The following is a 12,574-nucleotide window of genomic DNA, read 5'->3' on the forward strand; positions in this document are numbered from 1 at the left end:
ACAGATGCAGTGTATTCGAGCTTTTGTGGGCCAGCAGCCAGATGAGCTGTCCTTAGAAAAGGCTGATGTTATTCTCGTTCAGCCGGACTCTGCTAAGTGTGATGGTAAAATAGTTACATATTTGTTTCCCACACTTTCCATGCACAACCTATTTTTGCATGGTTTGAATGTATAATCAGCACAATTTGTATGTATTAATTTACATTTAAAAACTGTTTCTTTGTGTTTGATTCTTCCTTCTAGACTGGGTAGAGGGGACCAAACTCTCTGATCTACATCGTGGATGGGTGCCCAGGTCCCATCTGGAAATCATAACCAATGTCGAAGTCAAAGAGCACAACCTGTCAGATGCCCTCAAACTCACAACTGCAACAGATGCTGTTTGAAAGAGTCAGAGGTTGAGCGAAGTCCTGGACATACCGTCAAGAAACTTTTCAGCTGGGTGCTTCTAACTGCTGGAGACTGGACTTTCATTGACATCACTGATCATGACTTGTTCACATGAGTGAACAAGTGTAGCAGCTGGCGCCCTCTGATTTCACTTCCATGCTGGTGGAATGATGTGTGTAGGCAAAGCAATGTGATTGCTAAATTTGGCCTGAGAGCCCATGCAGACATTGTGCATTAACTGCAATGTAGAGTGTATACAAAAAAAACTTATGGTATCAGTGGATTACTGTTTTTAAGGAAATTATTTTCTCAAGGAAGCTATCTTTTCCAAGAAAACATTATTTTTGGAAAATCAATTACTGTTTTGAATTATGATGATACATTGTTCTAAAATGTGGATCCCTGCATGCATGAGAGCTCGCAGGTCTGCAGTCTTCAAGAGAATTAAAATATGTACAGAACTTAAGATGTTTTTTTTTTTTTTTTTTTTTTTTTTTTTAAATAAATCTGAATAGGAGGAATAAAAACGCATTTGGCTATCACACAGGGATTCAGAAATAGCTTTAGTTAATTTCTTTTGCGGTTAAATCGTTTTCTTTTTTTTCTTTTTAATTATAAAAAACTAATGTACGAGTGCATTAGACGTACTTATTCACTTTCATGGTGAGGTTTTGGTCAACGTTACCTGAAATTTCGGGCACTGTATCTGTCAGAACTGTTTACAGAACAAAATGAACAGTTCAGATAATGAACAGAGGTGTGCCAGACACACTACGCACGTAGCCTGGCTGAGACCTACCCATTGGGTTGAGCCCACTGTCATGCTGGTGGGGGTTTCCAAGCCCTGCCATTGGTCGTGTCAAGCACCATTTAAGGAAAATAGGGCGGTAACAACTGTCTAAAATAGCAAATTTTGTCCAATTGATTTTATCTTATTTTCTCTCCATTGGACAAATGTTACTGTCAATCAAAATACCCGCCTGTGATTGGGTAAATTTGCGTTGGTTAGGCGTTGCCGTGTTTGTTGTTGTTTACGTTCAGCAAAATAAGTAGAACAGTCGACATCTTTGAAAGCCAATCCGTTTCTGTACGTTTTGTGGGGTTTTTAGGTCTAGAAGGAATCGTTTCTTCTATCCTTTAAAGCTATTTTACGGTATAAGGGACCATCGGGACGTATCTGGATTTGACTTTTTTCGTGTGAATTTTTTCTTGTGTGTGAGAAAAGGTATGTGAACAAGAACGTCTTGTAGATTGGTTAGCTACAGCAGTTAGCATTGCTGTTGTTAGCTTGCAGCATAAAAATCTGATTTAAATATCTTTTGATAAAAACCTGCGTTCAAAATGTTACATTTAAACGGTTTAATATGTCCTTTTTATTGAAACAAACGATTATTGTTGATGATTTGGTTTCTAGAAGTCTGTATTTTTAAGTTATCTGATCGCAGTGTTTTTAAGAGTGACGTGGCCCTCCTTTACGGTAAATTCAACCAAGATTACTGTCATTCTTACCAAAATAATGTACACGGTAGGAAGAGGAGACGTGGGATAATGTTGTTACAGTGACTGACCAAGAAATTATATAAATTAGATAAGGGTTATTCTTAAATTTCACTATCCCAACACCTAAATTATTAACTCGACCCAGAACATTTTTCTTGTATGGTGTTATAGTCAAGTCTTAATCCACAATGTAGGCTGTAGTTTCTGAGGCGCTAATTAAAACGAAAAATGCCATAAAAGCTTTTCCTAGTTCATCATAATGTCTCCAAATACTATGATATAAGAATTATGTTGACATGTAACTGAAAAGAGTAACATAACCTCTTATTTTGAAAAGCAGGGGCCTCAGAGTGAATAACATTAGTAGAACAGTATGTATTTTGCAATTTGGAAGTATGAATGAGCACAGTCATGATATTCGTGATCAAAGCACTTTTTTTTCCTTTTGCATTGTCAATAATACTAATGCTACTAATTATAATACTAATAATAATGTCATTAAATTCATAATGCGTTATAATATATAAAAATGGCCTATATATGAACTGAAGGTGGCGAATAAATAGCTATTTAGTTACCGTTTGCTTGATAAACCTTATGAGTAGAAATAACATTGGCTAAATTAGATTGAAACTGTAAACTATAAATATATGGAGAAATAAATTTTTAAAAGAAAAAAGTTATTTATGACCTAAACATTTTTGCAAACCACTGCTTTCATGTCATTTCATCCATTTTTGTTTCAATTTGGATGCTGAAGTGACTTAAGTTTGAAAGTCACCACATTAATGCTAATAATGCTTTGTTATGCCACCAAGTAAATACCTCTCATTGTCAAGCAAGTCTGCACCCACATAGTCTGATTACAATCAGATATAGTTGTTTCTACAAAGCAAAATATCTTGGTATGTTTTATACACATATTATAATAGATGCCATAGCCTATTAATAGTACAGCGGTTAATAAGACCTCTACTGATGATTGTATTGATGACAATCATTTCCATAATTGCAGTGGGTTGCTCTTCAGACGATCAGCATCACTTGTTTACAGAATTCACTGGTTAGAGAAGTCAGACAGCGCTCTGTCTCCTTTGTCTGCACTGTAAATAATGCTATTGTGAGAGACTTAATGTCACTTTGTGTTGTTTTTCAGATGAGCAGTCAGTACCAACGCACAGTACCACTAGAGGTGAGGAGAGCAGAGGGAGAGAGGGTCCGGGCCAAGCATCCAGACAAGATACCGGTCAGTATGACAACAGGTTCTCTGTTATTATTGACTGCATATTTTGTAGTTAGATACTTAATTTGATCTGAGAAAGTTAGATATTAAGAAATTATATAAATTGAGGAATTTATGAATATTATCTTCATACAGTATTTACATCTGAGGACAGTTATGTAATGTAACACAAAATTTAGCAAAATGGATTTGTAATATAAATTGTGAAAACTTATTTGTTGGTTTGAATTTTGCATTTAAACACAGGTTATGTCTTTGGTGATTGTTGCTTTTGCTCACCTGTGTTTTTCTTTCCAGATCATTGTGGAGAGAGCCCTGAGGTCACGGGCTCCTGAACTGGACAAAAAGAAATACTTAGTGCCCTCTGATTTAACAGGTGAGGTACACAAACAAATAACACACATGTCACTCAGCTCTGCAGAAACCTGGTAATAAAAGATAGTGTGATTTGGGTGTGTTGATGGGTTTCATCTAAAATTACCAGGATGGTAGATCTTGAGGACCGGACTTGGGCAACCCTGTCTTATATAATGCCCACCCTCTCCAGTAGTCAAAACCTAGAATATGTTACTTGGACACTGCGTCTAAAATAACATACCCTATTACTTCATTTCTAGTGACAAGTCTTTTATTTTCTTTCTTTGATGCTGCAAATGTATAAACATAAACACATTCACTCACTGTTGACTCCCTCATATTTAGTAGGTATTTGTTTCCCTATTTCTGCTGATTGACCCTGAGTAACCGTCTTCTTTGGTTTATTTCCTTCCCTTTTCCAGTTGGACAGTTGTGCTTCTTGATCCGTCAGCGTGTGTCTCTGAGACCAGAAGAGGCGCTCTTCTTCTTCGTCAACAACTCTCTTCCTCCATCCAGCTTCCCTCTCTCTGCCGTGTATGAGGTAACTGCATCTGTCCACACACGCATTCCCATGACACTCGTACAGATATGTACAATGCCTGCAGATCTGACTTTTTCTGTTTCTAAGTTTGCCCATCACTTTTCTGTTTTTTTTTTTTTTGTTTTGTTTTTTTTTTTTTTAAATCAACCTACCATTTCTGTCATGCAGATGTGACAACTAGCCATCAGTTTGTGTTGGTTTTGCACTTTAAGAGGGTCAGCTCAGTCAGCGTGTATTTAAAGTATTTATTTTTTAAACTTTATTTTCCCCTTTAATAAAAAATAAGTACTTAGACTGATAGTTGACTCTATTTCTTAGTTTAATACAAAGCACTTGTTTTTCTTTTGGAGCCGTTTTTGTGATTGATCACCTGTCAGGGTAAGTTATGTATTATGTTTTGTTTTGCTGTGTTGCAGGAGCATCACGAAGAAGACCTGTTTCTCTACATGACCTACAGTAATGAGAGTGTGTACGGGGCCTGAGGAGAACTAAAGTGTGGACAAAGACTCAGAGAGAAAATGAGAGGAAACAAAGTGAAACGGGAATAAAGACTCAAGGCTGTCTGTAATGCTTCGCACTACTTTCATTCTCTATATTACTTTTGATATGTAACTACAGCACATGGTGGAAGAAAAAACATGTCTAAGGCAGAAACAGATGCTGGTAGAGTTTTACCCCTGGCAGTATTTCAAGGTGAACATGATGCATTTTAGTACAATTCAAGTTATGCTGATTACTTACTTGGTGAAAGAGAAAGGCTTTAAATAAAGAACGACTGGATTATAAAAGGATGTTAATGAAACTGTGTTAAGAAAACTCTCATTATCTTTCTCAGTCATCTGTATTTAATGCAAATAGTATTTTTGTTTTTGTAAATTATCATAAACTTTTGTGGAAAATAAATAAACTGAAAACAGTTCAGAGGTGTCTTTTTGTAAGGTTGTCTGAATTCACCAAACCCATGTTATTACATGTTTATAAAGATATGAAAACAATGAATACTTATGGACGTATTCTGTTACAGTAACATCCATTACATTTCTTTTTTATTTTGCTACATATCCAGAAAGAAAAACTACAACAAAAGCAATATAAATATATATAAAAAATGCATATTCGAAAATGAGTGGCAGAAGTAAAAGAACTTATTAAACCACACCCCTTCACCATCAGTTGGTAATATAGTGCTCATCAGCTTCCTTTGTACAAATACATATAATTCAGTATTATTCTGAAGTATATACATATATTTGTAAAGATATTTGGATAGAAACATGTTATCACAATGAAAAACAAAACAAAGAACAGAAATGTAAGAAGATGTAAACATAAAATAAACACAAGATAAGCTGAAAAATACATAAAATAAAAATATAATAGTTATATACACAGACTATAAATAGTTATGATAATGGATAATTATATGGTTTTTAATAAAGAAATGGTGATCACCTCTCATATGGAGGAGTTATTGTTCAGGGTTTTGTGAGAGTAAGGAAGGATATCTTGAACTTCTTCATGACAGCAGAACTGCAGCAGTCGGTTTGAAAAAAAAAAGCTCCGCTCCACATGTATGTCCTTCCTGTATGCAGTGAAGTGGATGTGAGAACTGGTCCGTGATCAAGAGCAATTTGTTCAGCAACTTCATGTCTTTGACTTTCTCCAGGTTGTCTTCCCAGCTTTAAAAATCACCAGATTTTCAAACACATTATACTAGTTTATATTTTAGATCATGTTTGGTCATTGTTATGGAATATACTTTCTGTCATCACACATTATCCCTTTAACTTTTACACTAACAAAATGGCCAGAGAAAAATGTTTCTATGTGTTGTATTTTTTTGGTTTGTTTAGGACAAGAAAAAACAGAATATATGTTTTGTTTTCTTTTTTTTTTTTTAAACAAATTGCTGTGCTGTTAAAAAGAATAAGTTAATAACAATGTAACAAGAAGGAAATGGTTGAAATAGGAAACAGTAATGTGTAACAAACACTTAGTTTGTGTTTTACATATCCAGACCAACTGGTAGAGAGAGCTCAGTCAGGTTTATTTACAAATTTTTAAAAGAAAGTAACTGCAAATTTACCTCTACTAAACGGTGTCAGAGCTCTGGTAGTTGCTAAGCAGTTAGATGAAATGAGTACAAACAAGTGCTATTTGCGCACTATATGTGGTTTAGGGTAAGAGAGGAACAAGTCAACTTAACATCTTAACATGGAATTTTTATGTCTTCACTCTTTAGATGAGTCACACATTTACTGGACACTTGCATCTGGGAACAGTTTTATTTTTATTTTCCTTTTTACACTAACTGGACATTTGGACACAATATTCTGGGTTATATGAGTTTCTGTCTCAGTCTAGAAATGTTACGTAACCTCTTTGTCAGCTGACAAAAGACTTACCGGGAGAATCGAAAGCTAGAACGACAGAAGAGAGGTGCCATGGAGATGCAGGAGATGTCTGGAGAGAATAAGAGAGACGATGAAAATGAGGCAACAAATGAGTTGATGGTGAAGGTCACAACTGATGGTGAGCAAGAAATTTAATGATGTCTACCTTTCTAATTCAAAGCTTTTGGCTTGGTTTCATTAAATAGGGATGCTGTTTGAGTATTCCCATGAAAATTAAAACCACAGCTTGGAAAAAACCTCTAATGTCAAAAGAAGATATATTTAAATATATATTTTGTGTTTACATACATACAATGTGTCAAGTACTGGAAGAAAACTGCAGATGTCTGTTAAAATGTGTCTGTCTGTATTTTTGACTTTAGAGGAAGCAGAACCAGACCATTACGATAAACTGCAGAGTCCATCCGAGGACGTCTACACAGAAACTTTCTTTGGTGGCGCTCCAGTTAAAACAAAACCAGGTACACTTTTATGTAAAATGCGTTTTAGCTTTGGTTTTCTGTGCAGCTGAAATGGTGCAAGATGGTCTGCTTCAGCATGTTTCTGTCTTTATGAAAACTTTGAAAGTTGAGTCTTTGATGCTTTCAAGCATTTTATTATAACTCCCATCTTTTAAGTTCTAATACCCTTTTTAGAGAAATGGATTAGGGAACATCAATGGGTCTTTACTGTCGTTTAGTCATCACTTTTTCATCAGTTTGTTTGAAATAGTTACCCCATTTTTGTGTGACAGAAAGTCTCCATACAAATGCTTATTGAATAATTCATTCATTCATTCATTCATTCATTCATTCATTCATTCATTCATTCGTTCATTCATTCATTCATTCATTCATTCATGCATTCATTTTCTAAGCTACTCAATTCAATTCAGGTTTGTGGCTAAACTGAAGCTTTTCGCAGCAATTAGCAGGCAAAAGGCGGGGTACGCCCTGGACACCTTACCGAATAACTATGCAGTTAAATAGTTTTATTTCTATATTAAACTTGTGGTATATTTACATCATAATACTACAAAACTGATTTAATTACAATTTATAATAACTTTGATGAATGCTCTAATGATTATGTTTTTTAAACTATTAGATTGAAATCTCACACAAAGAAGATGAATTCTGTTCTCTCTTCAGTCATCAGTGAAACGATGTTTAGATGTTTATTAGCAAAAGCAGAGCGACTATCTCACCTTCACTGGATGCCAAAACTGGGCTCTACGTTTGGTTATGAAAATGTTAGTGCATAAAAGTTGCAGTTATAAGAGGCTTCTGGGATGCACATTTAGCTGGTTTGACTTTTAACTTATTTTAGACATGATTTGATGCTGCACTGATACCATCTGACACCAGATGTTTAACAGCTCATGTTCATCATCATTGTAACCCTAAAAACATATATTTGTATGAATAAATTAATTATTATTACTTGTTTTTTTTTTGTTTTTTTGTTTTTTTACCAAAAAGTCCTTAACTTGGCAAAAAAAAGTCCTACTGAAGTTGCAAGTATCATCTGTTACTTTACACAACCTGTAAACCACATGGTAAAGGTTCACACAGAGTTGAAACTAAATAAAATACATGATGAGTCTTTTTGATAATATAGGAATTGTAAATAAGAATTTCAATTCAATTCAACTTTATTTATATAGCGTCAAATCACGGCAATGCCATCTCAAGACGCTTTACAGACAGAGGGGAAAATTAATTTGTTCTTAATGTTGTGCTAGGTGTATAATGGTTGAATTAAATTAAATAAATTTGGATGAAATATATACATAAATTTTGCTGACAAGTTTTTCTCCAGTGAAATGATTTAGTCAAATTTCCACACCGTTACAAAACTTTAGCATGCGCTCCACAAAATAGAAGCAGCCACCATGTTCACACCTGAACATGTGTGTGTGTGAGACAAGCAACAAGACGAGTGTGTGAGCTGCAATCAACTCACTTCAGCACAGTCTCAAAGGCCAATGTTATCATTGTTCAATTTCCACCTGAATAACATCAACCAATGCAAACTGTGTTGTGAACAGACTAAGACTGTTAACCAGAGCTCACTAAATTTACAATAGCCATTAAATGAGTTAGAGGGTAAAACTACTTAATTTGCTGCATCTTAAAACACAAACATGATGCAAAATAGTCAACATCCATTTTAATTCCAGTGCCATCAGAAGACCTGCTCTGTGCATGCGCCTTTTAGGAAGTCCTGTGCGTGTCTGTCTTTTCAGCTTAGAAAACACTTTAGCATTTCATTTCCCTTTTGAGAAATCAACTGGTCTGTGCAACATTAAAAAAGGTCTAAATTTATAATTGGAAATATTTCATTTTATTTTTCTAAACTGGAAGCAAACCTCTTTAGAGCCCTCCTTCTTACCAATGTTTTGCTCTCTAATCTCTTGAACACTGATTAATTCTATTAATCTGTGACAGTAGCGCCTGTAAGCTCTGCCTTGACACAAACACTGATATGAAGTGACGTTAAATGAAATTCTATCTGTTGTTTTGGAGTGGAGAGTCTCAGTCTGCGTCATTTTCTCTCTCATGCATTCACACACTCAATCTTAGGGAGAGAGAGAGAGACTGAAGTTTTTGGCACTGAAGGACAAACCATCCACTGTTCTCCCTGAAAGATTTAGGAATCATTGAAGGCTGTGGTGTTGCTATGGAGATGACACAAGGCAAAGGGAGGGGGGGTGGGGATGCATGACATCTTAAGACTGTGCTGTCGCAGGCAGTTGTGAGCTAGCAGAGCAGGACTAAGAGAACAAGATCCCTCACACTTTTTCCTCCATGTATATCAAATTCTGTCGCAGTTATGTTGAGGATAAAAGAGATGAAGGGGGTGAAAACTTGGCGTCTAAGTTATCGGTTGAACTGGAGGGAGAGAAAGGTAGGACTGGGCAGTTTGCTCAGCCTTTATGTTGGTCTGTGTTGTGTTCACTTACATCTGGTTGATGTCTTCCTCCCCAGGCAAGCAGACTGAGGGAAATGCACGGCTGTACCGGGTTGGATGTTTTTGCCTCACAACAATCTGCGCCATCCTTCTGCTTGTCATCATTGTCCTTAGTACGAAACGTGAGTATCTGCAGCCATGGATCACTGAAACAACAAGCCACACCTGCCAGGATTCTTTTTGTTACTCTAAAGCGGATTATAAAACCTTTTATAAGCAGAACTACATCAACAGTATGTGGGAAATACAGTTTTATTCAGTGGTTACGCTGCTTTGATCGTTGTGTTTAAGTGTCACAACAGGAAAAACTGTGGCCAGCTGCCGAGCTGCAGCCTGTGGGCATTTTTCTTTTCCTCATGCCTCCTCCCACTGTGCTCTGTTCTAGTCCAAACTGGATCCACAGACTGCTCTGGCAGAGTAAAAACCACAACTGATAAACAAAATCCTTCAACATGCAGTGAAGAGCAGTGCCAGGACTTCTTCCCAACCATTCATTCCAGCCGTGAGTGTGAAAATGCTGTGTAGGAAACTTGGCAAAACTCACTGAAACATCTCATACTTAGATATCACTTTTTTCCTCTTTTATTTTCATGAATAGTTCTGCTTTCACATTGGTTTTTTAAACACACAGATGAGGAAGTTACTTTATTCACTTATTTCAAGGATGATTTTTAAAAATATATATTAGAAAAACCAAATTTTTATGATATTATTCACTTTTATTATTCCACCTAAACTTTATTACATTAATATGTGGTTCCCCATGGATACCTGCTGGCATACGGCATGGCTATGGATAAGAAAAAAAAACACATACAAAAAGTAAATTCAAATGAACCACAAAGAAAAGTGAATGTACTTCAGTGCTTTTGTTTATTCGTGCAATTTCACCTCATTTGATTTTTTTCTGTTCCGTTCTTAACTGTACTGAGTCTTTCTCTGCTTCCAGGCTGCCAGCCGTGTGCAGAAGGCTGGATAATATACGGGCGATCTTGTTTTTTCCTGTCTTCCTTCAGACTGACCTGGGCTGAGAGCCAGCAGAACTGCACCTCTAGTGGCGGCTCTCTGGCTGTTATAACCAGCCGGGGCGTTCAGGTGGATCTGCTCACAGTTGCCTCCTTCCTTCTGTAGCAGTATCAGAGGTTTTGAATGTGATAATCTGCACAGTTCATATGTGTGAATTTATTTGGTTTTCCTTTCCAGAGTTTTCTGACGAGGAAAGGGAAACTGAAATACTGGATTGGGCTGAGACAAAGAGATGACACATGGAACTGGGTCAACAACAATGAGCTCCAGGAGAGGTGACTCTTTATAGGATTAATTTATAAAATATTTATTATTAAGAAACATTTAATCTGATCTTTATGCTATAGAACTTCAAAGAATGATTTAAGGGCAACTTTGTGACTCCGCACTTTTACAGTTTATTCTTTTTCCCATTTAATACTGGGCACCTTGATGTCTATTCAACATATTGAAGCTTTTTCTACATTTATTCCCTCTATGTACATAAATGTGGAAGACAATGATATTGGAAGGTCTCAGTTTGACAAATTTTATTATAACACCCCATTTATGCAATAAAGTCAGGAAGTTTATAAAGATTAATGGAAGCATCCCTATGATCTGAAGTTTTTTTTCCCTCTTCTACGTTGCCTCTTTGTCCTCTCAGTGCTTTGTCCTTTCAGCCTTTCTGTGTCTGGTTCGTACTCTTTGTCAGGTGGTTTGCATCACTGTTCCTGCATGTCTTCTGTGCTCTTATACTATGTTTGTCCCGGCGTTTCTTTAGTTTTTTTTTATTTTGTGTTGTGCCCCTTTGCTTTGCTTTGCTTGGTGTGTGTGTGTGTGTGTGTGTGTGTGTGTGTGTGTGTGTGTGTGTGTGTGTGTCTATGTGTTTTCCTACTGTTTTGGGACAGTTTTCTATGTCAACAAAGTTACCTGAGGAAAAGATGGTTGATTTACATTTCTGCAGACCACTGAAACTTATAGTGGTCTATAGCTCAATGTTTCTAATAGGGGCTTTTGTGATATGCTGTTTTACTATATTATAATGTTGTAATAATGTTGTAATGTTGATGATACACATATGATAATTTCCCAATTTGATCATTACTCATCACCGATTTCTTTCCACTAATTTAAAGTAAATAATTTGATTCCAAAAATACAAAAAAAGACAAAAAAAGAGGAAAAATATTTTATTGTTGTTGCTACTTTAAAATGGTGAGAATCTGATATTGTAACTTCAATGAAACTGCACCAGTGACACAAATAAGCTTGACTTATCACATTTCATTTCCATTCTTATTTATTTGCAGAGAAAAGTCAGTTTAGCACATTTTAAAAGTTTAGAAATGTGAAATGGGAACATCTTCCTCATTAATGTTGCTGTTACCACCCTGACTTACAGTAGCAGCTTGAAACGTAGCTTCCCTTTTGTTACTTCAACCGATCAGTTTTTCATCTGATTTTGGGTCCTCTTTAAAGAAAGTCACAACAGTTCCCTTCAGCTGGCTAAAAATAGTCTCTGTACGCTGGGATGACAGGACATTTCCTCACTATTATTTCCTTTTGCTTACAGTTACTGGGCCGAACGTGTGGAACATGGAGACTGTGCTTATCTCAGCAGTGAGCGTCCATTTGAGAAGAACTGGGACAAAGCTTCTTGTCAGGCTGCCACCTACTTCATCTGCCAGCGTCAGTTATGATTGCGTCTCTATTTTCTAGCAGTTCCATTGCTCTGCAACAATCAGCTCTTCAATAAGATGTTGTGTAATCCGTATTTCTCTTCATACTCAAATCAGTAGAATCCAACAAAGAAGTACTGAGAATCTTCTTACATTTTGAAAATTTGATTTTCCTAAGTTTTATTTTCTGACAGTATTGTGTAAGATTTCTTATTTTCTAATATTTTACAATGATCAAACTTATAAGAGCTTATAAGTTCGAATCAGGGTAATCACACTTTTTTTTTTTTTTTTTTACACTGTGTCATTTCATTTCCTGCTGACTCTAATAAAGGCCAGTGAGTTTGCCCTAAGAAGGTTTATTCTAATACAACAGCATTCTTGCAACTACATAATAAGTTGAAGCTATCACTAAATTCTAGCTTAGCACATTATGCTTAATCTTTGTTTTTCATATGGCTACAAAAATAACATAAACCTCTATTGTATA

General features: G+C 36.0%; 2 protein-coding genes across 2 annotated transcripts; both read left to right on the top strand.

Moving 5' to 3' along the window:
* The first annotated feature begins 1,438 nt into the window (after positions 1–1,438).
* LOC306756034 (gamma-aminobutyric acid receptor-associated protein-like 1) lies at positions 1,439–4,950 on the top strand. The gene is made up of 5 exons (XM_079240654.1): positions 1,439–1,615; positions 3,047–3,136; positions 3,431–3,509; positions 3,913–4,031; positions 4,448–4,950. The coding sequence occupies exons 2-5, from the start codon at positions 3,047–3,049 to the stop codon at positions 4,511–4,513; spliced, it is 354 nt and encodes a 117-aa protein (XP_079096780.1). The 5' UTR covers positions 1,439–1,615; the 3' UTR covers positions 4,514–4,950.
* A 4,237-nt stretch (positions 4,951–9,187) lies between these two features.
* LOC306756032 (early activation antigen CD69) lies at positions 9,188–12,431 on the top strand. Its single transcript, XM_079240652.1, has 6 exons — positions 9,188–9,334; positions 9,415–9,519; positions 9,783–9,899; positions 10,347–10,492; positions 10,601–10,698; positions 11,979–12,431. Exons 1-6 carry the CDS (start codon positions 9,235–9,237, stop codon positions 12,103–12,105), a joined length of 693 nt encoding a protein of 230 aa, XP_079096778.1. The 5' UTR covers positions 9,188–9,234; the 3' UTR covers positions 12,106–12,431.
* The last annotated feature ends 143 nt before the right edge of the window (positions 12,432–12,574 follow it).

The sequence above is a fragment of the Telmatherina bonti genome, assembly GCF_933228915.1.
Source record: "Telmatherina bonti genome assembly, chromosome: 5".
Classification (NCBI taxonomy): domain Eukaryota; kingdom Metazoa; phylum Chordata; class Actinopteri; order Atheriniformes; family Telmatherinidae; genus Telmatherina; species Telmatherina bonti.